Source organism: Canis lupus, chromosome 5, assembly GCF_003254725.2.
Source record: "Canis lupus dingo isolate Sandy chromosome 5, ASM325472v2, whole genome shotgun sequence".
In the NCBI taxonomy this organism is placed as follows: Eukaryota; Metazoa; Chordata; class Mammalia; order Carnivora; family Canidae; genus Canis; species Canis lupus.
The window spans coordinates 42,853,190-42,880,760 of NC_064247.1; the positions used below are offsets into that span (position 1 = coordinate 42,853,190).

Below are 27,571 nucleotides of genomic sequence, written 5' to 3' on the forward strand. Positions count from 1 at the left end.
GGTGGACCCCTGCTGGGTGGGCCTGGGGGTGGGGGGTGGGAACCCCTGCCAGGTGGCCAGGTGCAAGGGGCCGGCTCTAGGCCCAGCTCTGCCCCGCTCCCTTTGTGACCCGCTGGGCCTTAGTGCCCTCATCTGAATGAGGGGAATGGACAAATGAAAACACTTCTCAGGCTACTGCTGAGGGTGAGAAGTCATGAGACCTGTCGAAATCAGGGACCTATTAGGTGTGCATACAGTGCTGTCTTGGAACCTGAGCTATAGATTGGGGTTTTTACCACCAAGCATACCTTTTAAGGTATTCTCCTCTTCGACCCCCCTGTGTTCTGTAAGATTTTGTTTTGATACAAATGATGATAACAGGTAGGGAGAGGTGCTTTTACCATCTTGCAGGAGCAGGAGCGTGGGGCCCAGCAGTGCTTCCTGGTGTCCTGGGTGACCTCACAATGGCCCCAGGTGGAGACCTGTGCTAGCTCAGCCCACGAGCCCGAGCAAGAGGAGTGTCCCGTTTCCTCGAGGCTCTGGGAAGCTTAGGTGTCACTAGGGAAATGTCCCTCCCTAATCATGGGCTCTTGAAGCCCGGGCTCTGCAGTCTAGGGGTCCACCCTGCCCTTCTAGGGGCTCACTTGGCAGTCCGGGGCCCACTGAGGCGACCGAAGGCCTGTGGGCCAGGGTGGCTACTGATCCAACCCGTTTGGTGCCAGACGTTTTATGTGCATTGTCTCATTTAGCTGTCATGGTTACCTAGTAACACAGGTGTGTTGTCATCTCTGAGTTTTATAAGTGTACCAGCCTGGCAGGGAATGACTTGCCCAAGGTCACACAGATCTGTCCTGGGACTTTTGTCTTAACAACCTCTGACTAGGGCTTATCCTCTCCTGGAGATCAAGGTCACTGCACCCCCCAGAACACCAGAGGAGGAAATAGGCTCAGGGAGGGGGTACGGCTGGTCCGTGGTCATATGGCACCTCAGTGCCAAAGCCTATCCTTCTGCACTCACTGTCTGTTGGCCTCTGCCATAGTGGCTTGGGAGATGCTTGTTGTGGCTGCGGGTGGGTTGTGTGGGGTGAGGATCTGTGGCCTAGGGAGAAGAGCTGGCCCAGGAAGCTGGGCTCCGGTTCAAGTCCTTGCATGTGACCCCGTGCGAGTCTCTGGGCCCCTGAACCTTGTATCCACACTGGTCCTCAGTTCTGAGCCCCCGGGAGGGGCACCAGTGAGTCTGGCTCCCCCTTTCAGATGGAGGAGGAGACTGAAGCCCAAACCCACAGCAGCCCAGGACACAAGCTTACCCAAGGCTTCTTTCTTTCTTGTTATTTTATTTAAATTACTTACATTTAACTAGTTGACACTGCATGTGGCTAGGATAATCTCAAAGGTGCAGAAAGGCAATTTCTTGCTCCTTCTGTGAAGGGACCACTGTTTTCCCTCACAAAATCTATGCTCCTCCTCCTGCATAGAGAGCGCTCAGCCTGTCTTCCTGCCTAGGGGCCTACTGGACCCTGGCCAATCTCTCGATTTTACAAACCCTGGCCTCAGTGTCCTCATCTGTAAAATGGAGATCCTGTTCATCCCAGCTCCTTGGGGTGGCTGAAACAATCCAGTGAGGTGTGATTAGATGCTTAGCACGGTCCAGGGATACAACAGGTGCTCACCAAATCTTGGCAGCTATTTATTTGTTTTCTCTTGTGGGAATTGTATCTTAGGGGTGAGCTCCTTGAGGTGGGTTTTCTGGGTCAGTGGGTGTCTGGATAGCACCGAGTTGCCTCCAGACTGGGTTGCCCTGTGAACTCATATGACTATTAGCACTGAAGAGGTGGACTCAGATCTCCTCAGGTGAGATCAGGCCTCCTTCCTCACACCTGCTGGGCCAGCCACTTCCCCTTCCCTCCATCTCTGGACTGAGTCCCTGTGTACTTGCCTCCTCTGTGTGGGCCCCCTTGGCTCTAGAGCTTTCCTTCTCCTTGCCATATCAGCCTCAGCCCAAATCCCACCCCAGAAAGGTCTGTGTCCCTGGCTTCCTTTATTCTTTAAGAACTTAGCATGCTTGGAATCTGTGTAAACATTACACATACTGGCTCTGTTTGTTAGTTTGCTGTTGGTTTGTGGTCCTGTCTCTCCCGTCAGCTCCGGGTTCAGCCTTGTCACTGTTGCCATTTTGGGCTGGATCCTTCTGGGTTGTCAGGGCTGGGTGTGCACTGTGGGTTGTGGAGCAGCATCTCTAGCCTCTACCCTCTACCCACTAGATGCCCGTAGCAGCCCCCTGCAGTCAGAGTGTCTTCAGACATTGCCACGTGTCTGTGGTTGGAGCATAACCTTGGGAGGGCAGGGTCCAGTCTGCTCACTGCAGAAGGGATGGGTGCTGTGAGGTGGGCAGCTATAGAATCCTTCCCACCTGCTTTGCAGATGAGGAAGGCCCTGAGAGGTAGAGAGAAGTGGGGGTGGGGGGTTGCTCAGAGGCCACGACCTACCCGGGAGGCCAGCACACAGCAGGAGAGAGGGTAGGGCCATGGGGTTGAGTGCCCCCCACGACATAACCTGTTGCTCACCTGTGGGATGGGGTACATGGTACCCTTGGCAGGTGCTCAGTAAATGAGAGAGCCCTTCATCTGTTTTGGGACCTTGGGGATAGGGTGCTACAGCACCGGCGATCCAGCTGGTCCCCTGCCTGGGGGAGCCAGGTCTGTCCTCACTCCCTGTCAACACTTGGTGGTGGTGGCCCCCAAAAGCTCCTCAGGGGCCTCTTTGTGGGGGAGAGGGTGGGGGATGCCTCAGACATTTGTGGGACTGAGCACCTGACCCTGCTATTCCTGCTTAACATCTTTGAGCCTCACTGGTCCTGTCTGTGAACTGCTCTGAGTCCTGCTCTGAGTGCCTCATCTGGACTCACCCACAGAGCAGTACCTGGGGCTGCTGTGAAGTCTGCAGTGAGAGGAGATGATCAGGTGCTGGGCACCGGTTTTGGCTTGTCAGAGCCAACAAGCATCAGCCATCCATTAGCTACCTGCACAGTAGCAGTAGGTTGGTCCAGTTGATCTTTCTTTGAAGGACCCCCCATAGTACAGAAGTGACAAGCTAAATGGGGCAGGGGGCATGGGTGGCCTTGGGACATCTGGCCTCCCCTACTCCACGGTGGGTACAGGCACTCGGGACCTAGGACTTCTCCAATGGCATTGGAAATCATAAGAAGCACCTAAAATGCCCCAAAGGTAGGGGGTGGGGAGAATAATTTGGGAACAGCAGGTGTTGCTTTAGAAATCAGGGGTTGTGACTACACATAACGATGTATGGGGGACTCCCTTTGTGAGTGGAAGCCCCAGCAGGATCCAATGAGGGGTGTTCGATCCCCGCCCCCACCATGGATGGGACCCCGAGAGAGGGTAGTACAGTCCAGTCTATTTGGAATCTCCCCGAGGCACCCAGGCAGGGGTAACGCAGGGGGTGAGGAGACCCCTCTCTCAGGCTTTCTGTTGGTGTTTGGTCATTGGAGCTACACAGACCTGTTCTCATGTCTGCTCCCTACCAGACACTCACTGTGTCACCTTGGTCAAGTCATATCTTTTCTCTGACCCCCTTGGTACAACAGGTATGGGAAACAGGTATAGGTACAGGAAACACTTTCCTATACAGAATGGCTGTCTGGGGCTGAGGGCCTGGTGTTATTTGGGGTTCTGCGGGTTTCCAGATGGCTCAGTCTAATCTTTGCCTGTCAGGCACCTCCACAGCACTGATAACCTCGCAGGACATGCCTGATAACCCTAGGATAACTGTGGATCTTTTATCCCCATGTCACAGTTGAGTCTCTGTCGCCCAGAGAGGTTAAGTCACCTGCTTGAAGGCACACAGCTAGGCAGCGCCAGAGCTGCAGTTTGAACCCAGGCTGCCTGGCTTTAGAGTCAGTACTCATAAGCATTTTCTTAGCTGCCCCTAAAGTAGTGACTATAGGACTGGGACTGGTAATACATGACAAGGGACAAGCCAGCTGGATACAGGGAGAGCCAGGGACAAGGCAGCTTAGCTGGAGGGATCAGGAAAGCCTCTCTGACTGGGCAAACGGTGAGGATCATATACCAGCTGGGACAGAGAGTTACAGGGAAGAGCATCCTACGCAGAGGGAACAGAACGTGCAAAGGTGCTGAGTTGGGAGAGAAGGGGGCTTATTTAAGGAATGGTGAGTGGGACGAGATGAGAGCGGGGCCAGGCCAGGGTAGGAGTTGGTGAGTCTGGGCTGCCTCTCTTCGCAGTCTCGTCCTGTAGGTCAGCGGCTGGATTCCCTGTCCTCTGCCTGTGGTGCCATGGGAGGCCGGAGAGGGCCGAGGACACACAGACGCCTGGCCCTGTGCCCACCTGTGCCAGAGGCCCTGCAAGCTGAGGCTGGCAGGCTTGTTGTGGTTTGCTGGTGGCAGCCTGTGAACGTCTGTTTGTTGTGGTGACGGTCGTCACATTGGGCCCACACCTGGGCAGCCCCGGGCCGCCTGGCCATCTGGGCCCAGCACTGACGTGTATGGCGGACCTGGCAGCGGCCGGTGGCCTGCGGCCTGTTTCTGAGCTGTCTCCACGGAGGCCTCACCCCCTCCCTCTGATGGCTGTGCTGCCGCCCCACGGAGCCCATGTCACTCCCTACGCAGGCCTGATGACCCTGATGGGCAGGTAGGTGAGGAGGCCAGGACCGTACTCCTTCTGAGCACCCAGCCCATGTGCTCGGAGCAGCCTCGGTCCCTCCCCACGCCCAGGAGGAGGGGCATGTGGGAGCTCACATTTACCCAGTGCCTTGGTCCTCTTCACCTGACCCCTTCCCGCCTGGCCCGGCTGCGGCTGGAGAAGCTCCCTTGACAGCTAGGGAAACTGAGGCCTGGTAGGGGGAGCCCATGTCACCACGTTTGCGGACCACAGGGTGGGGGATGGGTGTGCAGGTTAGGGCCAGAGAAAGGTGAGGCAGGGCCCAGAGCAGGTGGTGTGGGGCGGGGTGCGGTCCTGAGGCCCGGAAGACCCCCGAGTGCATTGTTCATTTTTAACATAAAGTGTTTTACTTTCTGGTTACAAAAAGCTTCAAGCGAAGAATAAAAGCTCCCAGTAATTCTCATCACGTAGGGTGGCTGTTTTTCGCCCCTGTGGAGAGGCTTGTAAGAACTGCAGTGAGTGGTTATGGGCCGTCACGTAGGCCTGCCTACCGTGCGCTGAGCCTGTGCCGAGCACCAGCGGAGGAGCCCATTTCTCGGAGCCCTGTTTCGGAGATGCAGGACTTGAGGGCCGAGAGGAGGGTATATGCTAGGTCTCGGGAAGGGGGTAGAGCCAGACTTGTTCAGGCTGCCACATGCTAACTGCAGTATTAGCAACACTGGCCTGGCCCCTGGCCTCCTCAATCCTCAGGCCCTGCATCCCAGGGCCCCTGCACCCCATGCCAGAGCTCAGTGGTCACTTAGTTGGACCCAGGAGCAGCCTGGGAGTGGCCTCAGAAATGGCCCTGTATACCTTGGCTTCTCTGCTTTCCTCTTGCCACGGAGAATGAGCCAGGCTCTAGGAAACCCAGGGCAGCGTCTGGGATCCTGTTCCGCAGGAGACGTCACAGCACTCCCCAGGGGGAGTATAACAGGCAAGTCTCTCCTGCCACCAGGAGAAGCTCCAGCAGGACGGGGTGCCAGGAGCAGCGGGCCTGGCCCATCGTGGTCTCCAAGTCAACAAATCTCGGAGCCACTCCTGGCTGGACCCCTGTTATACTGTGCAGCATCTGTGTTCCTCGAGTAAAATAAGGCTAAGATCTCCTCCCCCTAGGGTTGTCGGAACATCTGGAATAGATGGGAAGGGCCACTTGTGTGGTCAGCAGGCTGCTGCTGGACAAGAGAGAGACCCACCCAGCCCCTGACAACGGGCCGTGTTGCCTCATCCGTAAAATGGGAAGAAAACACCTTACACAAGGGTGCCTGGGGGGTGGATCCCTGGGTGGCTCAGCAGTTTGGCGCCTCCCTTTAGCCCAGGGTGTGATCCTGGAGTCCTGGGATCGAGTCCCACATTGGGCTCCCTGCATGGAGCCTGCTTCTCTCTCTGCCTGTGTTTCTGCCGCTCTCTCTCTCTGTGTCTCTCATGAATAAGTAAATAAAATCTTAAAAAAAAAAGGGTGCCTGGGTATCACAGTTGGTTGAGCGTCCAACTCTTGGTTATGGCTCAGGTTGTGATCTCGGGATTGTGAGATTGAGCCTCCCATCAGACTCTGTGCTCATTGCAGAGTCCACTTGGGAATCCTCTCTCTTTTTCTCTCTCTCTCTCTGCACCTCCCATTTGGGTGCTGTCTCTGTCTCTTTCAAATAAATAAGTAAAACTTAAAAAGAAAACAAAAAACAAACACCCACACCCTTCAGGCTTGCACTTGAGCTCATGATTAGGCAACTGGTATACCTCAGTGCCAGGGGAGTGGCTGGTGGCACCCAGTGAATACTATTTGTAGAAACTTGTTTCCTGTGGCCACTGGGTTGTTCCCAGACAGGCCTGGGCTGGGGTCAAGTAGCTCTGATGCCAGCAGAGTGCTGGCCTGAGTGCCTTATGTGATAACTACCAAGTAGGTGCTTTTTATCCCCATTGTCTGAATGAGGATCCTGGCACTCCGAGAAGAATGGGGACTTGGCTAAGGGCACCCAGCCTCTAAGGGGCGAAGGTAGGATTTTAATTTGGGGCAGAGGAAGCATTGCTTTTGGCTACAGAGGTACACCAAGAGCTGAGGCTGGTGTGCAGTGAGCAGGGCTCCCACCCAGCTCTTGGCATTGAGCACTGGGACCACCTGGGTCAGGACCTTCCACTGTGCCACTGGCGGCCAGGGCATAGGCAGACCTACCTCAGAGCCAGGCGTCTTGCAGTGGGAGTGTACTTGGGTGGTTTCTCTGGACAGGCTGCAGGTGCCTGCTTGCATCATCCCTGGTGCTCTGCCCATCCACCCCAATGCAGACCCTGGGACCCCATCCCCACTGGGGCTGTTCTATTTCTTGGAGATTCATCATGCTCTGAGGACAGTCAGGGCCATGCGTCGCCTTCCCCGTGACAATAACGACCCTATTCCATCACTCGACAGTGGTGTCGGGCCCTGCCCAGCTGCTGGGTCCAAGCCAGGTTCATGAATGAGGCAGTGAGGCCACACGGCGAGGTGTGGCGGAAGCTGGATCTGAACCCAGTTCCGAGGTGGCTCCTGGGGCTCCGGTCTCCCAGTGCTCTGTGCACGCTCCTGCCAGGTGGCTCCGGGCCTGGGGCGGCTCCTGGTTCCTTGGGTGGCTGGTGGTGCCTCGGTGGCAGCCGGGTGACACAGGCACAGAGGGAAGAACAGGTATCAGGGTTACCCCTGGGCGGTGGGAAGGATGCCCCCGAGGAGCCGGCAAGTGCTGTGTGCTCTCGGGGAGTCATGGTCAGGTCCCACCTCTGCCACCACATCCTCAGTGACCTGGGCAAACCACCTCCCCCTCTGGAGAAAGGAGCCCCGGCCCGGCGCCTGGGAGCAGGGCCTGTGGGCTCGAGCCTGCGTCCCCGCCCACGGGCCCTGTGATGTGTCCCAGCCTTGCTCTCCTGCCTGTGAGATGCCGTGGGCCCTCCTGGGCGCCGGCCCCGATGGAAGCCGCCGCTGCCGTGCGCAGCTGGCCACCCTGTCTCGAGCCCGGGCGGCGCGGGCCCGGGGCCTTGGAGCGGCGAAGCCCGTCTCCGTCCTGAGGAGACTCGGCCTGTCCCGGGCCCTGGGGCGGGAAGCGGGCTTCCTGGGGTGCTCTTGGACATGGCGGCAAAGGCAAGAGGTTGCTGGGGTTGGCAGAGAAGCAGGCACCAGGCTTCAGCAACTCCTCGGCCTGCATCTGCTCCGAGCTGCCCAGCCACCCTGAGGTGGGCGTCTGCGCTCCAAGGTGGCAGAGGGGTGGCAGCCGAGGCGGGACGTGACAGAGCTCCGTCTACCTCAGATGCCCCCAGTGAGGTTCGCACCACAGGTGGGAGGAGGAGGCTGTGGCTCTTGGCTACCACCACAGGCTGGCGGCTTCACAGAAGCTTCTGTCTGAAGTTCTGGAGGCCGGAAGTTCCGTGAAGGTGCCGCCGGGCGGGCTTCTTCGGAGGCGGTGAGGAGGGGCCCGTTGCAGGCCTCTCTCCTAGCTTCTGGTAGCCTTCGGAGCCCCGTGGCTTGCAGGCGGCCGTCTTCTCGTTCTGTCTCCTCACCTTGTCTTCCGTCTGCGCATATCTGTCTCTGTGTCCCAATTTCCCCTCGTGGGAAGGCCACCAGTCATACTGGATTAGAGCCCACCCTGACCTTATCTTAAGTTGATCATCTCTGTGAGGACCCCATCTCCAAATAGAGTAACACTGAGGTACTAAGGCTTAGGATGTCAACACACGGATCTTCAAGGGGCACAGTTCAGCCCTTAACAGACGTTCCGGATGCAGGCCTTTTGCAGGGGGGGAGGGGGAGCACAGGCCCTGGCAAACATTTGGCTGCTTGGACCTGGTCCCGCTCCCTCAGGTGGGTGCTCAGTGGCAGCCTGAGGTGTGCCCCCCAGGGGCAGATCTTTGATGGAGGGACCTCCTTGAAGGTATGTGATGGAGGCACCATCTTTTCTCAGGCACTTGTGGGGGTGACTACCTAGGCCAGCTTCCAGGAGGGCAAATGGGGCTTGAGCCAGGAACATCCTCTGGGCACCCAGGTCCATCAGAGCACTGCCCACACTGACGCTCAGCGTCTGTGTCTGTGGTTGGGGCCCCTTAAGGGCAGGGGGCCTGAGTCATCTGTCCCCAGGTTTGTCCAGCCCAGGTTGTGCTCAGGGGATGCTGATAGACTGAGCTTTGTCCAGATGTCTCACCTTCTCTCTGTTTTAGGGAAATCCAAGAGGAAGAAGGATTTACGGATATCCTGCATGTCCAAGCCACCTGTACCCAACCCCACGTGAGTCTACCTCAGTTTCTCCCTTGGTTCAGCTGGGAGAGGCTTCCTGGAGGGAGCCCAGAGGTGGGGAGCAAGCAGGGGCCAGCATGTTCCAGAGAGTACCTCCTATGAACTGGGCGACCACAGGGTCTCACAGGTGTTATAACTCTGCTCTCAGTCCCCTTCTCGCCCATCTCAGAGATGTAGGGGTGAGGCTCTGGCCATGGCTGTGTGACCACACCTTGTGTCTGGCCTAGCAGAGGCTCAGTGACTGAGACTGGGTGCCTTGAGAAGTACCACGTCCCTTGGGCTGCCTCCCTAGGGTGGGATGCGTCTCTGTCTCCTATGCTGGGCTCATTTGCTCCTTCTCTCAGGGAAGGATGTGGTTCTCTCTGAGGCTCATTGGGTCTGCTTCCTCCCCACAGACCCCCCCGGAACCTCGACTCCCGGACCTTCATCACCATTGGAGATAGGGTAGGTACCAGCTGCACCCCTGGGGCAGGGCCTTCCTATCTGAACCTCAGTGTCTTCGTCTGATAAATGGGCCCAAGCTGACCCTATAGGGCCAGTGGGAGGTGGCTGTGGGTGGCAGAGAGAGCTGGGCTTTGGCGAGGAGTCTCACTCCCCAGATGTTGGCTATGTGGCCCTGGGCTGCCCACTCTCAGACCCTCTCATCTGGAATGGTGACAGTTGGCCTGCCTCTCGGGGCCCTGGAGAGCCAGAGTTGGCATGGAGGCTCCTGATCTCAGAGTTGGGGTCATGGGGTCACCAGTGCCCATGTCACCTGCGGGAATGGGGTGTCGAACATGTGGCCTCCTGTCTCTGTCCTCACAACCAGCACCCGGGAACCTGTCTTGCACACGCACCTCCTGATGGCTTGGTCACCAGGGATTGAGATCCCGTTGCAGGGACTGTGCTTCCCCCACAGGTAGAGACCCCACTGTGGAGGCCTCTCCTAGGCCAATGTCCCTCCCTGACACGTGTCAGTGTGCAATGTCCTGCTCATCTAATAGCTTATCCTTTTCTTGTCTGCCTTACAGTAGAGGGCAGGAGGGGGAGCAGGTGGCCTCGGGCCACACTGCTTACTGTGAGGGCAAGACCTTTGTTTTGTTCTGTATCTAGGGCCTAAAACACCTTGCACATGGCAGGTACTCAGTTGAGTATACCAACAGGTATACCAGTTGAGTGAATGATCCTGTCCTACCCCCTGAATAGAGTGGGGGGCAAGAGGAAAAGGGCGTCTCTTGTGCTCCTGGTGCCAGCTGGGGGCATTTCATAGGCGGTCTTATTTCTACCTTGCAATAGCCTTGGACGTTGGCTATGCCTGCTTTATAGAGGGTGAGGAGTCCGAGAGGTTGAGTTACCTGCCCCAGGTCATGCAGCAGAAGGTGGTTGGTGTAGGATTTGAGTTCAGATCTCACTGACTGGCTGCTTCCTCTTCCTGCTGCCCAAGCACTCCACTGGGAGAGTGACTCCAGGCTCCTGACTGTGGTCTCTCTTTTATTTGTCCCCCAAGAACTTTGAGGTGGAGGCCGATGACCTGGTGACCATCTCAGAGCTGGGCCGAGGAGCCTACGGGGTGGTAGAGAAGGTGCGACATGCCCAGAGTGGCACCATCATGGCTGTGAAGGTAAGCAGGGCCCCACCCCATCCCTGCCCCAGCCAGCCAGGGAGCTCCAGGCCACGGGATACCTGGGAGGGGAGGCTTTATGGAGGAAGCATGAGGGGCCGAGCTGGTGGTACTGCTTGTGGGAACCCGTTGGAGCTCCTAGTCTTCCTATAGGGGATGGTGAGGTGGTTACCCTCTGCCTCATGGCCCCTAAACTGTGACCCTGTCTCCCGCAGCGGATCCGGGCCACCGTGAACTCACAGGAGCAGAAGCGTCTGCTCATGGACTTGGACATCAACATGCGGACGGTCGACTGCTTCTATACTGTCACCTTCTATGGGGCCCTCTTCAGAGAGGTGCGGCCCTGGTGGGAGGGTGGGAGGTGGGTGCTGGGCTGCAGGCTGGGGGCTCAGGCTGCCCCATCCCACCTTCCTTCTGTACACCTGCCCCACTCTGGCTACCCTACAATCTGTTGTTGCTCATGCTGGGCCCCCCACAGATGCTTGCTCAGCACCCCTGTCCCCTGTGTGCCAGGTACTAGGCACAGCAGTGGGTGAGATGGTGCATGCAGAGTTTTTGGGAGCTCAGGCAGTCTGGCTCTCCTGCTTCCTGCCTTAGTTTCCTTGTCTGTGAAATGAGCAGTAATTATATCCACCTCACAAAGATGCATGAAGATAAAATGATGTGACCTAGGGCCTGGCATTCCCTCTGCCTCTGGCACCACCTGCTTGCTTCACTAGCATCCAGGCTGGCAGCATGGGCTTCCGAGCAAGGGCACCAAGGAGGTGTGCGCAGGTCCAGTTCTTGGTCTGTGGGAAGGATGGGTTGTGGGATGAGAGAGAGGTCAAGGGTGATGCCAGGGAGTGTGGCTAGTTGCAGTGGAAGGACGGGCTCCTGCTGGCTGCTCCCTGAGCATCCACCCGTCCCCAAGCATGCTTGGTGCTGTGGATCCAGTGGTGGGTCAGCGCCTCATTGTCCACTAGTCTGGTTGGCTAAGCACCTGCTGTGGGCCAGGTGCAGGCTGCTCCTCTTGCTGATGGGAAGAGACGCACACCTGGGCCTCTCTGTGTGCTGGGTCAGAGTTGCAAGGGAGGCATGTGGGCCACATAATCCCTAAGTCCCCCAGGGAGAGGCCATACCCAGCCTTCTCAAAACACTGTCCTGGAAGATAGGTAGGAGTTTGTGGGGGAGCTGGGAGTTGGGGAGGCCGGGCTCTGCAGAAGAAGAAGGGAGCAGTCTATCAAGGCCAGAGCGAGGATGACCCCATGTGTGTTTGGGGCCACAGTGGTTGAGGTTAGGAGCATCTGCAGGGCTGGGTCATGGCCCCAAGCTGCAGCCGGGCCTGAGAGCCCGCTTTCGGAGGGACGCAATTAGGCGTGTGTTTTAGTCATTTCTTTCTAGAAACTACCATGGAATTAGGGATTAGGTGCAGGAGACCAGAGGCAACAGAGCTGGGTAAGGCTGGCAGGTGTACTGCCCACTAGTATACATAAGCATGGAAGGTGGAGAAAAAAGTAGAAAATTTTGGGGTGCAGAGTAGGAGGTAAACCTCCCAACTCGGTAAATCTCTGTGGGCTGAAGTAGAGGGGCCTGACCATTGCTGAGAGCCAGGCATGTGTGGACTCAGCACCAAGACAGGCTGTCCAGACACCGGTGTATAGCCTCGGGCTGACACAGGCTGACCTCCAGGTGTCCTTCCACAGGGAGATGTGTGGATCTGCATGGAGCTCATGGACACATCCCTGGACAAGTTCTACCGGAAGGTGCTCGATAAAAACATGACCATTCCAGAGGACATCCTGGGGGAAATTGCTGTGTCTGTAAGTGGCCTTGGGCTTGGGAGGGGTTGGGGGTTCCAGGTATGTAGCCAGGGGCCCCAGCCCTACCCCAGCAAGTGCAAAGCCCAAACTAAGGTGATAGCTTGGGCAGAGCTGGATCCCTAGTAGGGCCCTGCGCCTGGGCAACTGCCCTGCAGGGAGCCAGCTCTCCCACCCTGCATAGAACTTTCTTGCTGAGGAGACCCCAGATCCTGGGGCTACCAGAGCCACACCGATTTGGCAGATCTCAGGTCTCTAGCTTTTGTGTGCAACTCCTGAGCTGTCTACACTATTTTTTACAAAATGACTTAGTATTTACAACTTCCTCCTGCCAAAAATGCCCTGAGGCAGTTCATAGAGACGCAAGCTATGCTGGGAGGAAGCTTAGCATCCACACTGTTTGCCTTTTGAGGTAAGATGTTTCTAGAGCAGGGTAATAACACTGGGCTTGAGCATCCTGGTAGCCGAAAGGAAAAAGGAAATGCTTCTCAGTCCTGACTACATCTGGGAACTTTTAAAACATGCCATACCAGAGTACTGAGTCATGATCTTTGGGGTACTTCTCCGGGTACATCATTTCCCTGTAAAGGCTTGGACCTGAGACCCTAACCTGTCGGGTGGGTGGGAGAAAAGTGGGAGGCTGGGTGTGTCTGCACTGAGGTGGCCATACACCAGGGTGAAGGTTGGGATGTGGGCAAGAGCCCGGCAAGCTGCGGGGTGGGTGTGTATGGGTGAGAGGGAGACAGATGGGCACGGCTAGGGGGTCTCACAGCTCTGTCGTGCTTGATGCAACTAGGAATAATAGCCTTGTCTTTTCTCCTCTTGCTCTGAACGCCAGATCGTGAGGGCTCTGGAGCACCTGCACAGCAAGCTGTCGGTGATCCATAGAGGTCAGTGCCCCACTGCGGACTGTGTGGGAGGGGCCTGCAGGCTGCAAGGAGGGTGCAACCTCAGGTGATAAGTAGTGAGTGGTGTGCCCACTAGGGTCATGAGTTGAGCCTGCTTCCCAGTCCAGGCCACTGTCACTTCTGCCAGCTGTTGTCTTTAGGTCCCTCGGTGGTTTGCTGGTACTAGGAGCAATGATGGGGCTTTCATCCTGGGAACGCTGACTGAATTTGTTTTGACATATTGTTTATGTATCATGAAACACACAGATCCGTAGCTAGCATTTGATGAATCTGTTCAGAGTTTACACCCACATAACCCTGGCCACTTTCAAGACTCAAGATGTCCCACCTTCTACCCCACCCCAGAAAGTTCTCCGTGCTTCTTTTGGTCAGACCCTGCCCCTATGTCCCCTCTCCACATCTTGTCTGGTGTTTCCCACAGCAAATCGGTTTTACTTATACTTGAACTTCGCATAAATAGACATGGCCTCTCTCCGGCCTCTTTCCCTTGGCCTAATGTTTCTGAGGCTCACGCGGGTTGTGTGTGTGGTAGATCCTTCCCTTTCACTCTGAGTGGTTCACTCACCCAGGCATATTGCTTTTCACCAAGTGCATTAGACCGAGCCGGCTTTGACTGCTCTGCGGCCACCCCAGCCCCTGCCCCCAGGTCACCACTGTTGGCAGGTCAGCATGGAACCTGCTGGTCCTTTTCCTGTGCATTTCTGTCCTTATGCCCATGCCCTGTAGGAAGGGATGGAGGTTGCTCGTGTGTTATATATGCTTTTGCTGGAAGAGTCCCTGCTGTATGCCCTGTAGCCTGCTCTGCATGGACCTCGAGTTGTAGCCTGGGCTCTGTGTTTCCACAGACCCCTCCGTGTCCCGTGCTTTTGCTGCTGCCCTGTGCCTCCTGGCCGAAATGCCCAGCCTCTCAGCCTGGACACTGGGGGGCTTCCGGGTCTGCAGCCTGTCAGTGGTGCCGTCCCCCAGCAGATCCCCAGCACAGGAGGACCCCGGGGCTAGAGGTTCCACCAGGAAACAGGCAGAGTCCTGGCTGCACAGCCGGGATGAGCCTCCCCCTCTGGACCTTGTGTCCAAAGTGCTGACAAGGCACAAAGATGGGGTCCAGGTAGAAGCTCATGTCCATCCCCACTTGTGGCCAGTGGCCAGGGCGTGTTCTTGCTGTTCTGCTCCCATCTTTGCTTCCTGGGACTGGGAGAGCACCTGGTAGAACCTCATGTCTCCTCTACCCCCCTGCCCTGGTATCATGTGCCCCTGCAGTGGTTGTGGCATCGAGGAGCCTGTTGGCCTCCTGCAACGCCCCACAACCCCTGAAGGCACAGAAGATGTGTTCTATCCCTGGCAGACGTGAAGCCGTCCAATGTCCTCATCAACAAGGAGGGCCACGTGAAGATGTGCGACTTTGGGATTAGTGGCTACTTGGTGGATTCTGTGGCTAAGACGCTGGACGCTGGCTGCAAGCCCTACATGGCTGTGAGTGGTCCCCATACCATTCTGAGTCCCCAGCCACAGCTAAGGTTCAGGAGGCACCTGCCTGGGAGAGCATTTTCAGGCCATGTCCTCTGTCCATTGGGGACAAGGCCTCCCTGAGGCTCTCTATTTCCTACCACAGCGGGGGTAATCTGCTGCCCAGCTTGGCCAAGCAGCCCCCCTCTCCCCTGTTATTAGCTGTGCCCCAATGTGCCCATTTGGATGATAAGTTTCATGAACACTTACAGGGAGGTAACCTGTGGGATTAGTGTAGGCCCTACCCCTCTCCCAGTGTCTTGAGGGTGCCCTCCCTCCGTGGGCAACGGTGCCAGTGAGGATGGTTTGGGCCTTCACCACCAAACTCTGGTGCTCACTGGCCTCACTTCTCTCACCTGCTCAGGAGCAGTGGGGAGGGGGATAGGATGAGCCTGACTCTTCTGTTTGGGATTAGAGAAGCAAGACCTAGCTGAGGGAACCTTGCGTGGCCCCTATCTGGCCCCTCACCGTGGGGTTGGTGTTCATGCCTCACTGATCCCCTTTACAGCCCGAGAGAATCAACCCAGAGCTTAACCAGAAGGGCTACAATGTCAAGTCTGATGTCTGGAGTCTCGGCATCACCATGGTAACTACTTGGAGCTGGGTTTGGCCCTTGCTGGTTGGGTGGGGCCTGGGGACCAAGGTGGGGGGCGGGGCATGCTCAGTCCAGGAGCTTCAGGCAGGCCCATCAAATAGTTTAGGCCTGGAAAAAAGTGTTGGCTTCACAATCTGAGAAGAAAACGTGTCATCAAAAATGATGCTGTATCTAAGGGAGTATGTATAGTGGTGTTAACCCCTTCCTGAGGGGGGAGGTGTGATAAGTGGTCTATTAGACTTGCCCCAGAGCTCATGGTGCTTGTTGAAAAATCACAGCCAATTCCAAATTCAATGAATTCTTGGTACCCGAATAATTTACAAAGCAAAATGGAAAAAAATCTTAAGAATACTGTTTTTCACAGTGTGGAAACATTGCCACTTGTGAGGTTGTCATGCATTTCCTGGAGTGTGGTGGGCTGGGGTGGGTGGGCTGTCAGTCCTGGGGCTGTAGGCACTGGGAGAGCTGAGGGCGGGTGCTTGGCCACATCTGAGGTCCAGGAGGAGGGCTAAGCCTTTGTGCCTCTCCTTTTTTATTGAACTGCACAGTGAATCTCTGCCCCTGCTGAGTCAGGGCTTGGCTCAGAAGTGGGTCAAGGTTTGATTATGTATGAATTTAGAAAGCCCATTCTGGTACCCATGTGGAGAATGGGCTGAAGGGACACAAAAAAGACCAGGATGCTAGTCCCCTGCCAGGGTACCCAGGAAAATGTTGCTGTGATGGTGGCCCCAGGATGCACAAGGGACTGACTCAGCTGGCTAAGGGGTCACTGGCCTCTGTCCCCATCCCAACCATTCGAACTAATGGGAAGTGTCCGTGGTGTCGACATTTCCATGGTGTCAGCACCCTCCCTGCCCCAGCTCCTTTGGCCTCCTGGTGTTGGGGACAGGGTACAATCAGTAATCAACAACCAGACCAGTAAAATACCTTTGGGATGGGGTGTGGAGAGGAGAGACTCGGGTGGGAGCAGAGCAGCACAAGCTTCTGAGGAGGTGGGGGTGTGCCTAGTGTGTGCCTGCGGGGCTACATTCAAGGGGAGGCCAGAGAAGAGGTGGGTGGGAGTTCAGGGCCAATGTAGATGTTTTAGATCTTGCTGATGTTGCAGGTTGGTGTGTTTTTTTTAAAGATTTTATTTATTTATTTGAGAGAGATAGAGATAGTTACAGAGATAACGAGAGAGAGAGAGAGAGAAGCAGTAGGAAGGAGAGAGGGAACCAAGCTCCCCACTGAGCAGGGAGCCCGACGTGGGGCTCGATCCTAGGACCTTGGGATCATGATCTGAGCCGAAGGGGACACTTAACTGACCAAACCACTCACGTGCCCTGATAATGCAGTTTTATTATCCCAATCCCCCTCCTCATGCAAGTGGTGTCTGTGCTCAGTGAGTGGGAAAGGATCAAAAGCAAAATTGTTTTGTCAGAAAATGGGAATTGGGTGATACCTTCAATTTTTCTTACTACTGCCAACACTATCATTTTTCAATTACACATTTTCCTTTTTGGAGCAGAGGGGAATGTGCCAAGTCTAAAAGTGCACATTATACCTGCAGATAGGAGTTTCCCAACTCCTGAGTTAAAAAATAAGAGCAGGGATCCCTGGGTGGCGTAGTGGTTTGGCGCCTGCCTTTGGCCCAGGGCGCGATCCTGGAGACCCAGTATCAAATCCCACGTCGGGCTCCCGGTGCATGGAGCCTGCTTCTCCCTCTGCCTATGTCTCTGCCTCTCTCTCTCTCTCTCTCTCTCTGTGACTATCATAAATTAAAAAAAAAAAATAAGAGCAGATTCTTGCTGGATTTCCAGACTATACACAACTGGTTGGATGTTAGAGAGCCCACTTGGGCACTTGCCACATGCACACCCCCGCTCCCTTCCCTCCGCCCCTCCCTCCCATCCATCCATCCACCTGTCATTCTTGGGGACCCACCACATCCCATGACGTTCTGATGTCTCTGGTAGAACTTGGGCACCCGTGTGCTAGCAGATGCTGTGTAACAAACTGCTCCGCAGCCTGGAGACGTAAAGCACCAATAGTTCATTGTTTCTCACATTTCTGCATTCCGGGCTGGACTAGCCAGGCAGTTCTTCTATGCCACCTGGCTCTGGCTGGGGTCAGGGCTGGGCTGGAAGGTCTGAGAAGGCTTTAGAGATGTGGGGCCTCCACGTGACTTCCTCCGGGCTGGCTGCCCGCTAGCTTCCTCAGAGCGTGGTGCCGAGGGTTACTGAAGTCTTGGGGTGCCTGGCTTCCATGAGAGAAGTGCTCTGAACTGCTTGTCCCAGGACTGGCACAGTGTCACTTCTAATTATGTTGGTCAAAGTGTCATAGGCCATGCCAGGGTCAAGGGGAGATAGAGGCTGTGTCTGGATGGGTACTAGCATGCACACATAGGAGAAGCTGTGTTGGCGGCGTAGGAGACTGGCTGCTATGGTGGAGGTTAGGTATTTCCCCCAAAAGTTACAAAAGTAATAGAAACATTCTCTAAAAACACAGAGAGAAAGTAAAAAGAAGAAAAAAAATCATCATGGTTCCATTCAAAGACACATAGCCCCTTCTCCCTACCATCGAGTGCCAACACTGTGCATTTCCTTCTAGACATTTTGCCTCTTTCTAAAAAACATCTATGGTTTTTATTTTGCTTTTCTCACTTAGCATCACATCACTCATGTTTCTCTGGATTGTTAGAAACCCCTGTAGGCATCTCTTCAAGGGACGCCACAACCATCTGCCACCAGCTACACAGCCAGTCCCTAATGTGGGACGTTTTATTTGTTTCTGTTTTTTTTTCCCTTCCATCTGAAATCCCTGGTTGACCTGGAGGAGTAACCTCTGAGGCACTGGGTGCCAGGCCTGCCCCTCTCGGTGGTTCTCTTTCAGAACCCCCGCCGGGTAGCCCTCTGTGGGCACTTGACCACAGCCACCAACATAAAGACATGGGATGATATTCGGGAAGGCTCTTGACCATAACAAGTATTTGGTCAAGTGCTGATCGCATGAATTCCTGAGTGGGGTCTCCGAGCATGGCCCTCATGGTCATGGCTGAGACTCAGCCGCCCCGTGGCAGGCCAGTCCCTGGTGCTGGGTGTTTAGACTGCTTCCTAATACTCACTGTTACGGATCACACCATACCATGCATTTTTCTGCCCAGAGCCTGTTTTGTTTTGTTTTTCATCTTTTGAGCTCATTAGAAAAAATTACCAGGAAAATGGATTACGGGGTCAAGAGTCTGGACAATTTTCTGTTTTCCTAATTGTAAGTCTGGTAGGACCCTAGGTCCTTTCCTGGAAACCCACACAGGATCCTAACTTGTGCTACTTGGAATCGGTGACAATTCTAGGAAACAGCATCCTGAATTTGTCCTGTGAAACCCCACACCAGATCACAAGCGTGCCTGCCGCATTTTGCACACCCTCCATCTGTGGGGTGTGTTTATATCTTGGCTAGAAAGGGGCCTTTAGCCTAATGGGAAGGCCCTTTCTTAGCACAATAATTAGTAAGCTGTTCAGGCGCCAGTTGCCAACACGAAGCATTTGTTTGAGCTGAGGTCTCTTGTGTTCATTATGGTGATTATGGCCTGTCAGTGAGAAGTCTCTCTGCTGTTTCAGGCGGGGGGCCTGAGCTGACCTGGTTTTTTTTTTTTTTTTTTAAACTCAGCAGTCAGAATCAACCCAGAGTTTGTTGTTAGATAGCTGGTATTTTCCACAAATGACTTCCCACCAACTGTAGGCAAGGCATGTGGCTAGGGGTCTGGCACGGGTGCAGAGGACAGGCGGCCTCAGTGTCCCCTGCAGGGAGTCCAGGGGGTCCGCAGGGAGGGGGAAGTCTTCCCGGAGGAGGGGGCCTTGGAGATGGGTCCTGCTGGCCACTGATGAGGGTTGGGGGGAGTAGAAGGAGCACCTGCAAACCTCAGTGTCTGATGGGGCCCCAGGGGGCCATTGCCAAAGTAAAGGAGCTGACCAAACGCAGGTCTCAGCATCTCCAGCTTCGGGGAGAGGCAGGCTGACGGGGATAATTTCATTTCCCCTTTGCCTGCTCTGGCATAATGACAACTACCCAAATAAACGGCAGCAGATACTTAAGACCCTGTGGAGACGTTAGGGAGGGGTGGCGTGTGGTGAGCGGGGAAGCTGCTGCCTGTCCCACACGCCTTTGCCGCCTTTGCCGACTGCTGCCCTGGGGGACTGTCAGCGCCTCTGATTTTTCCAGATTAGCTGGCACTTGGGTTTTTATGTAAAGCCTTCTGAATTTAGGTTGTTTGAAAGCCTGATGATGCTCAAACCAGTCACAACTCCGGGCTGGATTTGCTTCCTGAGCCAGTGTGTGCAGGCTGGGTCAGAGGAAGCAACGCTTGCTGTTCCCCCGGCTTTCATCTTCGTTTTGATGTCATGTGTCTGCCCCTCAACCTGCCTTGTGGCCCAGCTTTGGGTGGCAAGCCAGGCCAGACAGGTTCCCCAAATGCCCTGCTCCTGGGGGCAGAGTGTGTGCGCATCTGACCAGAGTTACCGCCCCCACTGCAGATTGAGATGGCCATTCTACGGTTTCCGTATGAATCCTGGGGGACTCCGTTCCAGCAGCTGAAGCAGGTGGTGGAAGAGCCATCTCCCCAGCTCCCGGCCGACCGTTTCTCTCCTGAGTTCGTGGACTTCACTGCACAGTGGTGAGTCTGCAGCCCTGCACTGGCTCTGAGACCCCCCCCCCCCCCAAGCCCCAGGTGGCACCCTTCCCTACTCTGGCCCAATTCCAGCTCCTCCTGGTGCCCAGTCCCCTCCTCCGTTAGCAAATAACCACCAAACAGCATGGCATCAGAATATGCAAGGCATTAATAGAGCATAAGGAAACTGTGGCAAACTATGGTCCTTGGGGAGATTTTAATAGTCCTTCTAGAGACGGACAGACCAGGCAGCCAGGAAAAGAAAACAAAGAGCAGACGGGGGACTTGAGTAGCAGACAGAGTTGCTTTATTGACGCGTAGAACTTTGTACCAAGGTAAAGAATGCCCATGGGAGCTCTATTTAAAAAATATGTTTGAGATTGAAAAGGAAACAGGGAAAAGGAAGAAGGCAGAGTCATCCAGGTCATGTTCCCTGCCCATAATTACATCAAACAAGAAGTGCGTAACTGCAGAGGGATGAGATATGTGGTAATGCAAAGTAAATTCTTCTGACCAACTCTTGGAGTTGTTTTGTTTTGTTTTGTTATTTTAAGATTTATTTCTTTGAGAGGGAGGGAGAGAGGGAAGGGTGAAGAGGGGCAGAGGGGGAGAGAGAATCTCCAGCAGACTCCCTGCTGAGCATGGAGCCCAAAGGGGCGCTGGATCCCATGACCCTGAGGTCATGACCTGAGCCAAAACCAAGAGGCAGACACTTAACTGACCGGAGCCATCCAGGCCCCCCCCCCCCCCCCCCCCAAGGCTTGGATTTTGACAGAGATTTGAAAAATAAAAATACAAGGTATTCAGAAGTGAAGGACAGAAACCATCGACATATCTGAGTATCGTGGGCAAAGGGATGCTTGGAGGAAAATGTCTATCCTTTATTTCTTTTATGAGAAAATAAAAAAGACCGAAAACAAATGAGCATGGCAAATGGACCAGCTTGTCACCTTGACCCTTTACACAGGGCCTTCTGGGCCCCAGGACCCGTGACAAGGAGTTTCCCTCCTGATTATGGACCCCATGTGTGCGTGATTGTTATCTACTGCATTTCAGTATCATTTGGTATCAGAGCGTTGAGGATTTCCTGGATCGCTCTAGATATAAGAAAACGAATACCCCAAGAGGCAGAGAAGCTTGGTCCAAGTCTGTAGTTTGTACCCCCAGATCCCACTCCATCCCCACGGGCTCCCCAGGACAGTCCCACCCCTGCTTCCCAGAGCCCCAGGAGCACATGTGTCCTTACTGCCTGGTTAGCGGGGAGCCCACCTGGCTTGGCTGGCTGGAGACCTCTGTCATGCCAGCCTGGCTCCAGCCTGCCCTGTTCTCTCCTAGCTTGAGGAAGAACCCCGCGGAGCGCATGAGCTACTTGGAGCTGATGGTGAGTGTGGGGCGTGAGCGGTAGACTGGCGGGGCTCGGGGGGAGGGCTGCATACCTGTGCACAGGGATGGCAGCACCCTCGGCTTGCCTCTGTCTTCGTTCCTTCAGGTACTCAGTTCACTCAAACACACCCTGGCTCCTTCCTCCCTCCTCCACACCAGGCTTGGTGGAGGGGCACACAGGCAGTGCTCCCACAGATGGTGCAGAGGGATGGGGGCGGGGGGAGGGAGGTGAGCCACTTTATCCGAAGGTATCAGGGCAGGCTTCACAGGGGAGGTGACATTTGACCTGGGCTTGGAAGGACTGACAAAGGTTCATACCTGCTGATGGAGAGAGCATTCGCCTTGGCCAGGGGTTTGTGTGGGGAAGAGTGAGCTCAGTGTGGCCAGGGGATGGCTGCAGGAGGGCAGGGGAGGAAGCCATCGACGCTGTCTCAAGCAAGGAGGGCTTCCTGAAGATGGAGGTCCTGGAAGGCTGAGTAGGAGTCCGTCAGGCAGAGAGAGTAGTGTCCCGGGCAGGAGCACACGGGGGCCGGGGGTGCTTTGGGGAATGTAGGAGCATCTCTACGTCACTTCCTTACCCCTCTGCCTCGCCAATGAACCCTTACCCAAGGTGACTGTCTTCTCTTGTCCCACCAGGAGCACCCATTCTTCACATTGCACAAAACCAAGAAGACGGACATTGCGGCCTTCGTGAAGGAGATCCTGGGGGAGGACTCATAGGGGGCAGGGCCATGGACTGCACTGGGCCCTCCAGCACCCTACAGCCCCCTCTGCTGGGGCAGTGCTTGCCCATGCCCAGAAGCTACTGCCACCCCAGCCTTGAGGGTTTGGGGGAAGAATCGAGGGGGCTGCTCCTGCCTGGCTCGATAGCAGGCCGTTGGTCCCAAGTGCCAAAGAACCAGACCACTGGGGCCCTCAGCCAGGCCCTTGTGGACCCCACCAGTGCCTCTGCCCCTGCTGCTTCAAGGACCCCATCTCCAGCCCCCGAGATCCTGGACTTGGAGGGGCCTGGATGGCAGACCCAATTGCCCCTCACAGAGAAGGCAGCCGGTGCCCGTGTGCGGGAAACTGCCGTGGCCCAGCCCTGGATGCCACCCAAGTTGTATATTTTTTTAATCTCTTGACTGAATGGACTTTGCACACATTGGCCTAGGGTGGCCATGCCTCTGTCCTGGCTTCAGTATTTGGGGGGAGACACACTCGGGGGATGAGCCATGTGAATCCTCCTGAGTCCCCATGAGTGAGACAACAGAGCCACCCGAGCCTTCACCCTGGCACTGGCGAATAAGGCCTCTAAGGGCACACGGGCTCAACCTAGCTCCCGCCCACTGCCTCGGGAGGGGGTTTTCACTTTTTTTTTAATTTATCCTCTTGATTTTTTTTCTTTTGCTTTGTGGGTTTGGCTGGTTTTTCTTGCATGGTTTGGAGCCGATCACTTTTCTCCCACTCCCTAGGGACCAGCAGGTGGAGATCCCTGTGTCTCTGCTCAGTCTGGGGTCTAGGGGGATGGGCCCAAGGTCTCTGCTCAGAGAGGTGCTAGGGGAGCTGTCTAGCTCACTCTCCTTGGGGACCGGCTCAACGGGGGCTGTGGATTTGCTTTTGGTGTTGTTTAAAAAAAAAAAAAAAAGAAAGAAAATATATATTTTTTGAAGAAAGGACTGCCCAGGGTTTTATCCCTGATAGGTCGGGGCAGTTACCTGATTGCTGTTTTAATTTAAAAAAAAAAAAAAAGGAAAAGTAGAACAACAGTTGTGTGAGACTGTGTATCAAAGTGGCGAGCTCCGCTCCGTGGTGAAGATCTGGGACCCATAGGAGGAAGGGTCAGGGCTAGGGCAGCGTGGTCAGGGAAAGAGGTCCTGCTGAACCCTTCAGGGCCCTGCACTTGACAGACCCGTGCACATGTGAGGATGCTGAAGCTCCCAGCTGAGGCTCTAGGCCCTGTGCTGGACACTGGGCCGAGCAGCAGACGTAGGCCCAATCCACTGGTGGATGTGCCTGTCCCCCACTGGCGAAGACTGCATTGCCAGGTGCACACAGGGATGAGCACGTGCCAAGCACTGCACCCCAGCCTTGACACGGTCACCTCATCAAGGGTGTTGTGTTACTGGCTCAGGTGACGTTGTTACCCTGCTGTACAGATGTGAAAACAGGTTCAGAAAGCTGAGAAAAAGCTGTATACCTTGGAAGGCTGAGACACTGAGGCTTGGGGACAGATACAGGTCCCCTCTGAGGGGCCTGGGGGGCAGCTCAAGGAAGGCTCCTTGCCAGGGTCCAGTGTGGCCCTGCAATCCTGTGATCCTTGAGGCCTGGGCGAGGGCTGACACCCTCCTTCAACAGACAAGCAGAAGGGATTTTTTTTTTTTTTTTTTTTTTATGCTCATGTAAGAACCGTGGTGGGCTTCAGGCATCATTAGATCAAGGAGCCTGGTTCATATCCTTAAGAATCCGTGTCCCCCTTAGCTTGGCTTCCTGTGTCTGGGTTTCGGATTCGCACTTCCCTGGTGGGGACAAGTCGCAGCCGCTTAGCAAAGTGTCCAGGCTGGCTCCCGGAGTCTCATGCCGGTCCTCCTGCCAGTCACAGACCAGGAGGATCAGAGGTGGGATAGTCAGCCCGCCCACATCTCCAGGTCTGAGAGCAGGGCCTCCCTGGTCGGGTGCGAACTGGGGCGCGCTCCCAGAGGGAGGCATGGATCTCTTTGGGGTCCATCTGTCCTCTGCCTTTGTGCACACTCCTCTCAGCCTCAGTTGAGCCGGAAGGGAAGTCTGCTTTTTGCTCGCAGGTGGTCCTAAGGTGGTTCTCAGTCTGGGACAGGCTTCTGCGGCGAATCCGTCCTGGGCACCGCGCTCCGTCAGTTCCAGTTCCAGGCCCCGTGTGGCCCTCCGTCTTTCCTCAGGGAGGCCGTGGCCCCCTGGCTCTGCCATCGGCCTGCAGCGCCCCTCCCGCACCTTCCCGGGGCTGCCTGGCACCCCCAGCCCGTTCGTGGGCTGCCCCGCCGGCCGGCGCAGCCAGGCTAGCTCCTCTTCTCCGCCTTTATCTGGGTGCGTGCGCCCTGCCACTGTCGTGTCCCCAAGCCGGCCTCCAGCGAGCGTCCCGCCAACCTCCGGTGAATGAGGCTGCGAGTGAATGGATGGCTACGCGAGGCGAAGGAGGCCGGCGTGAATGAACTCCGCAGCCCGGCCTGTAGGTGCGCGCGTGGACGCAGGCGCGTGCGCGGACCGCCCGCTGGCCCGGTGTGTGCGCGCACACGGCCGGCGGGACCCGAGGCCCCGGGGCGCGGCCCCCGTCGTTCCTCCCGCCGCCACCAGGAGGCGGCAGAGCCCGGACTTTGACCCCGTGTCCTCGGAGCCCCGCCCAGCCTCGGAGCGCCCTGGCCCCCCTCCGGCCCGCGCTCCGACCCTGGCGGGGCGCGGTTGGTCACCCCGACTGGCTGGCTTGCGCACCCCCACCCGCCTCTGCGCGCATAGGGCGGGGTGGGCGCTCCAGGCCTGACGGACGGGGACCCGGCAGGGGCCTGACTCGTGTGCAGCATCCTGGGGGTGCACGGCGCTCTGTAGCTGGCAAATGGCTCCCCAGTTCACAGGGAGCAGGACAGTTCCGAAGGACTTTGCAGAGCTCTTTACAAAACAATTTGCAAAGCAATTTACGTTTGCAAAGCCCTGGACTGAATTATAAAGCATTTTGTAGTTTACCAAGTAGTTCACAGTTTGCCAAGTACTGGCCCCCGTTAGAAAGCACTTTGGAGTTTGCAGATTCCTCCACACATTAGTTCGAACACCAGTTGTTTGCGGGTTCAGCTACTATTTATGGGATCCTCCAGCTCTTACAAAGGGGGTCCAGGAATCCAAGTGGGAGATGCCCGTGTGCAGATAATTTTGACATTCACAAAGGACATGCTCAGTCCACGGGCCCTTGACAGTTTATATAAACTATGACCTCAGTGAAGGCTTCCTGCCTGCTCCTCACTGAAAGTGGCCGGGTCCCCTCTTCCCTGTCCCCAGGCTGTGAGGTAGAGATCAGAGGCCCTTCTGCTAAGGGCGGGATGTCTCCATTTCTCTCCAGGCAGCGAGGTCTGCACGGTGCCTATTCCTGGGGCCAATGAGCCTCACTGGACTGAGAAACAGGTGGCAGAGGCAGCGGACTTCCTGTTTTAATGACAGCTTTGAGAGGCTCCTCATCAGGTAGCATTAAAATGCAGCATTCAGGCCTGGTCGGGAGTGGGAAAGCAGCCTTCGAGGGAGGATTTGGCTACTTCCCTCTGCCAGGGAAGGCAGCCTTCCTTGTTATGTGTCAGCCCAGTCTCTCCTCGTGAGAACGGGGCTGTGGTTCCCTCCTCCCCTAGTCCAAGCCTCCTGCTGGCCCACAACACCCACACCAGCTGGCCCACCCTATCATCACTTTCCCACTTATTCCCTGGGCGTCAGACACACAGCGCTCAAACACACCTCAGGGCCTTTGCACTGGCTATTCTCGCTGCCCAGAACAGTCTCCCAAGATGTCCTCCTGGCTGACTCAGATGTCCACATGTGGCCTCCCTGAATGCCCTGTCACTCTATCCCGTCACCCTAGCATATTTTCTTCCCCCTACACCAGGAGGTCTTCTAGGGCCTGGATGGGGCTGTCTTACTCAGAGCCCGGAATAGAGAGGGGTCACTGACAGGAAATGGCAGGTGCAGGTACCGTGCCCTCTGGCCTCAAGGCTGAACCTTGAACCAGTGCAGTGAGGCCAGGGGAGCCCAGCCTCGCTGGGTCTGGGGGTGGGGGAATGGGGCCACAGTTGTATTGATTCTGGGGCATAGGTCCTAGGAGGCCACCCCCTCATTGTACTACCTGGGGATCCTGCGCCTCAGAGAACTGAAGCAAATAGCTCAAAGCCACCCAGCAAGCAGCAGCAAAGCTGGGTGCTGAGTGCTCAGTTGGTGTCTCCCAAACATCAGCTGCCTGGCTCTGTGTCTGAGAGCAGGGCTCCCTGTGATGCTGCAGAGGACCTCGATTCAGGGTGAGTCCCTGCTCCAGTTTGTCAGCCTGTTTGGGTGACTCTGGCCTAGGGAAGAGGGAGGGGCTAGCAAATGGCTCCCAACCCCCAGCTTTATCTTGGGCCCGCTGCCTGTGGGCAGGGGCGGTGACTGAGCAAGCAGGCTGCTGTCATTTCCTCTCCCAGCAGGGACTTAGCATCTGGCCCAGCCCTCCTGTGCTGTGCTGATCCTTTCCCAGCCAACCCGCCCCCCCCCCCCACCACCCGGGGTCTGTGGCCTCTGCTTGTACACCTCCCGCGATGGGGAGCTCATTCTCCTTTAGATGTGCTTCCTGGAGGGATCAGAGATTCTTCTTGTCCTGGTTCTACTCCCCGAGGCCTGTGACGTGAGGGCCTCATGAGTAAACCCTGGCACGCTGTAAGTGTTCATTTCTTTGCCTCTTGTGAAAGCCATTTCGAATCCTTTTGGAAACCAGGTGGGAGGGTATATATATACATGAGCTGTGCTATGTTTATCGTAGCTCATGCATCCTCATGCCTGGGAGACGGGTTCTCCTGGAGGTTACAAAGGCTCAGTGAGGGTCTGGTCCTGCCCCAGGCCCCCCAGACGGTAAAGCAGAGCTGGGTGAACCCAGAAACCCGGGAGTCCTGCCCTGCCCCCCACCGCAGCCAAAGCTTGGCCCTACCCTGAGCGAGCCACCTGCCAAGCCAGGTTTAGCTGCATCCACCCCCTCTAGCCTTGCCGAAGCTGTGGGCCGCTCTATTCTTGTCCTGGGCCGGCCTTGCCGCCAGACTTGGGTGGAAGGGGGGCCTGGGAGGCGGCGGCAGCTGTGACCTCTTGGGATGCACCAGCCCAGGAAGTCCGTCCCTTCCATGGCTCCCCATTGACCCGTGGGGTCCAGGCAAAGGGGCTCAGCAGGGACTCTCTATGTCACAGCCTTGTCTGGATCTTTCACTGTAAGGCTTGGCACCCGGAAGGTGTCATCTGAGCACCCACTGTGTACCAGGCAGTGCTCTGGAATTGGAGCTCCAGCGGGGCTGAGGCTGACCTGGGCCTGCCCTCAGTGAGCTCAGCAAAGGCTTCAGACATGGCACAAGCAAACCCACAGATACTTAAAGCAACTGCTTTCCTACTTCTTCTGCATTATCACTCCCTAAGGAGAAACATCAAATACAATTAATTAATTAATCAAATCATTTACATTTGTTAAACTTAATTATAATTAAATAATTAAAAGTGATTAATTAACTCAATAATTTAAATTTACT

General features: G+C 55.9%; 1 protein-coding gene across 1 annotated transcript in view; it reads left to right on the plus strand.

The window, feature by feature from the left end:
- Positions 1–23,077, plus strand: part of MAP2K3 (mitogen-activated protein kinase kinase 3) — a 29,690-nt gene extending 6,613 nt beyond the window's left edge. The window contains exons 2-12 of the mRNA XM_025428095.3: positions 8,824–8,890; positions 9,295–9,343; positions 10,386–10,499; positions 10,715–10,834; positions 12,182–12,298; positions 13,134–13,185; positions 14,546–14,673; positions 15,215–15,292; positions 19,813–19,952; positions 21,282–21,327; positions 21,966–23,077. Coding sequence (XP_025283880.1) covers positions 8,824–8,890; positions 9,295–9,343; positions 10,386–10,499; positions 10,715–10,834; positions 12,182–12,298; positions 13,134–13,185; positions 14,546–14,673; positions 15,215–15,292; positions 19,813–19,952; positions 21,282–21,327; positions 21,966–22,049 — 995 coding nt within the window. The 3' untranslated portion in view covers positions 22,050–23,077. The remainder of the gene's footprint in view (positions 1–8,823; positions 8,891–9,294; positions 9,344–10,385; positions 10,500–10,714; positions 10,835–12,181; positions 12,299–13,133; positions 13,186–14,545; positions 14,674–15,214; positions 15,293–19,812; positions 19,953–21,281; positions 21,328–21,965) is intronic.
- Positions 23,078–27,571: the final 4,494 nt, after the last annotated feature.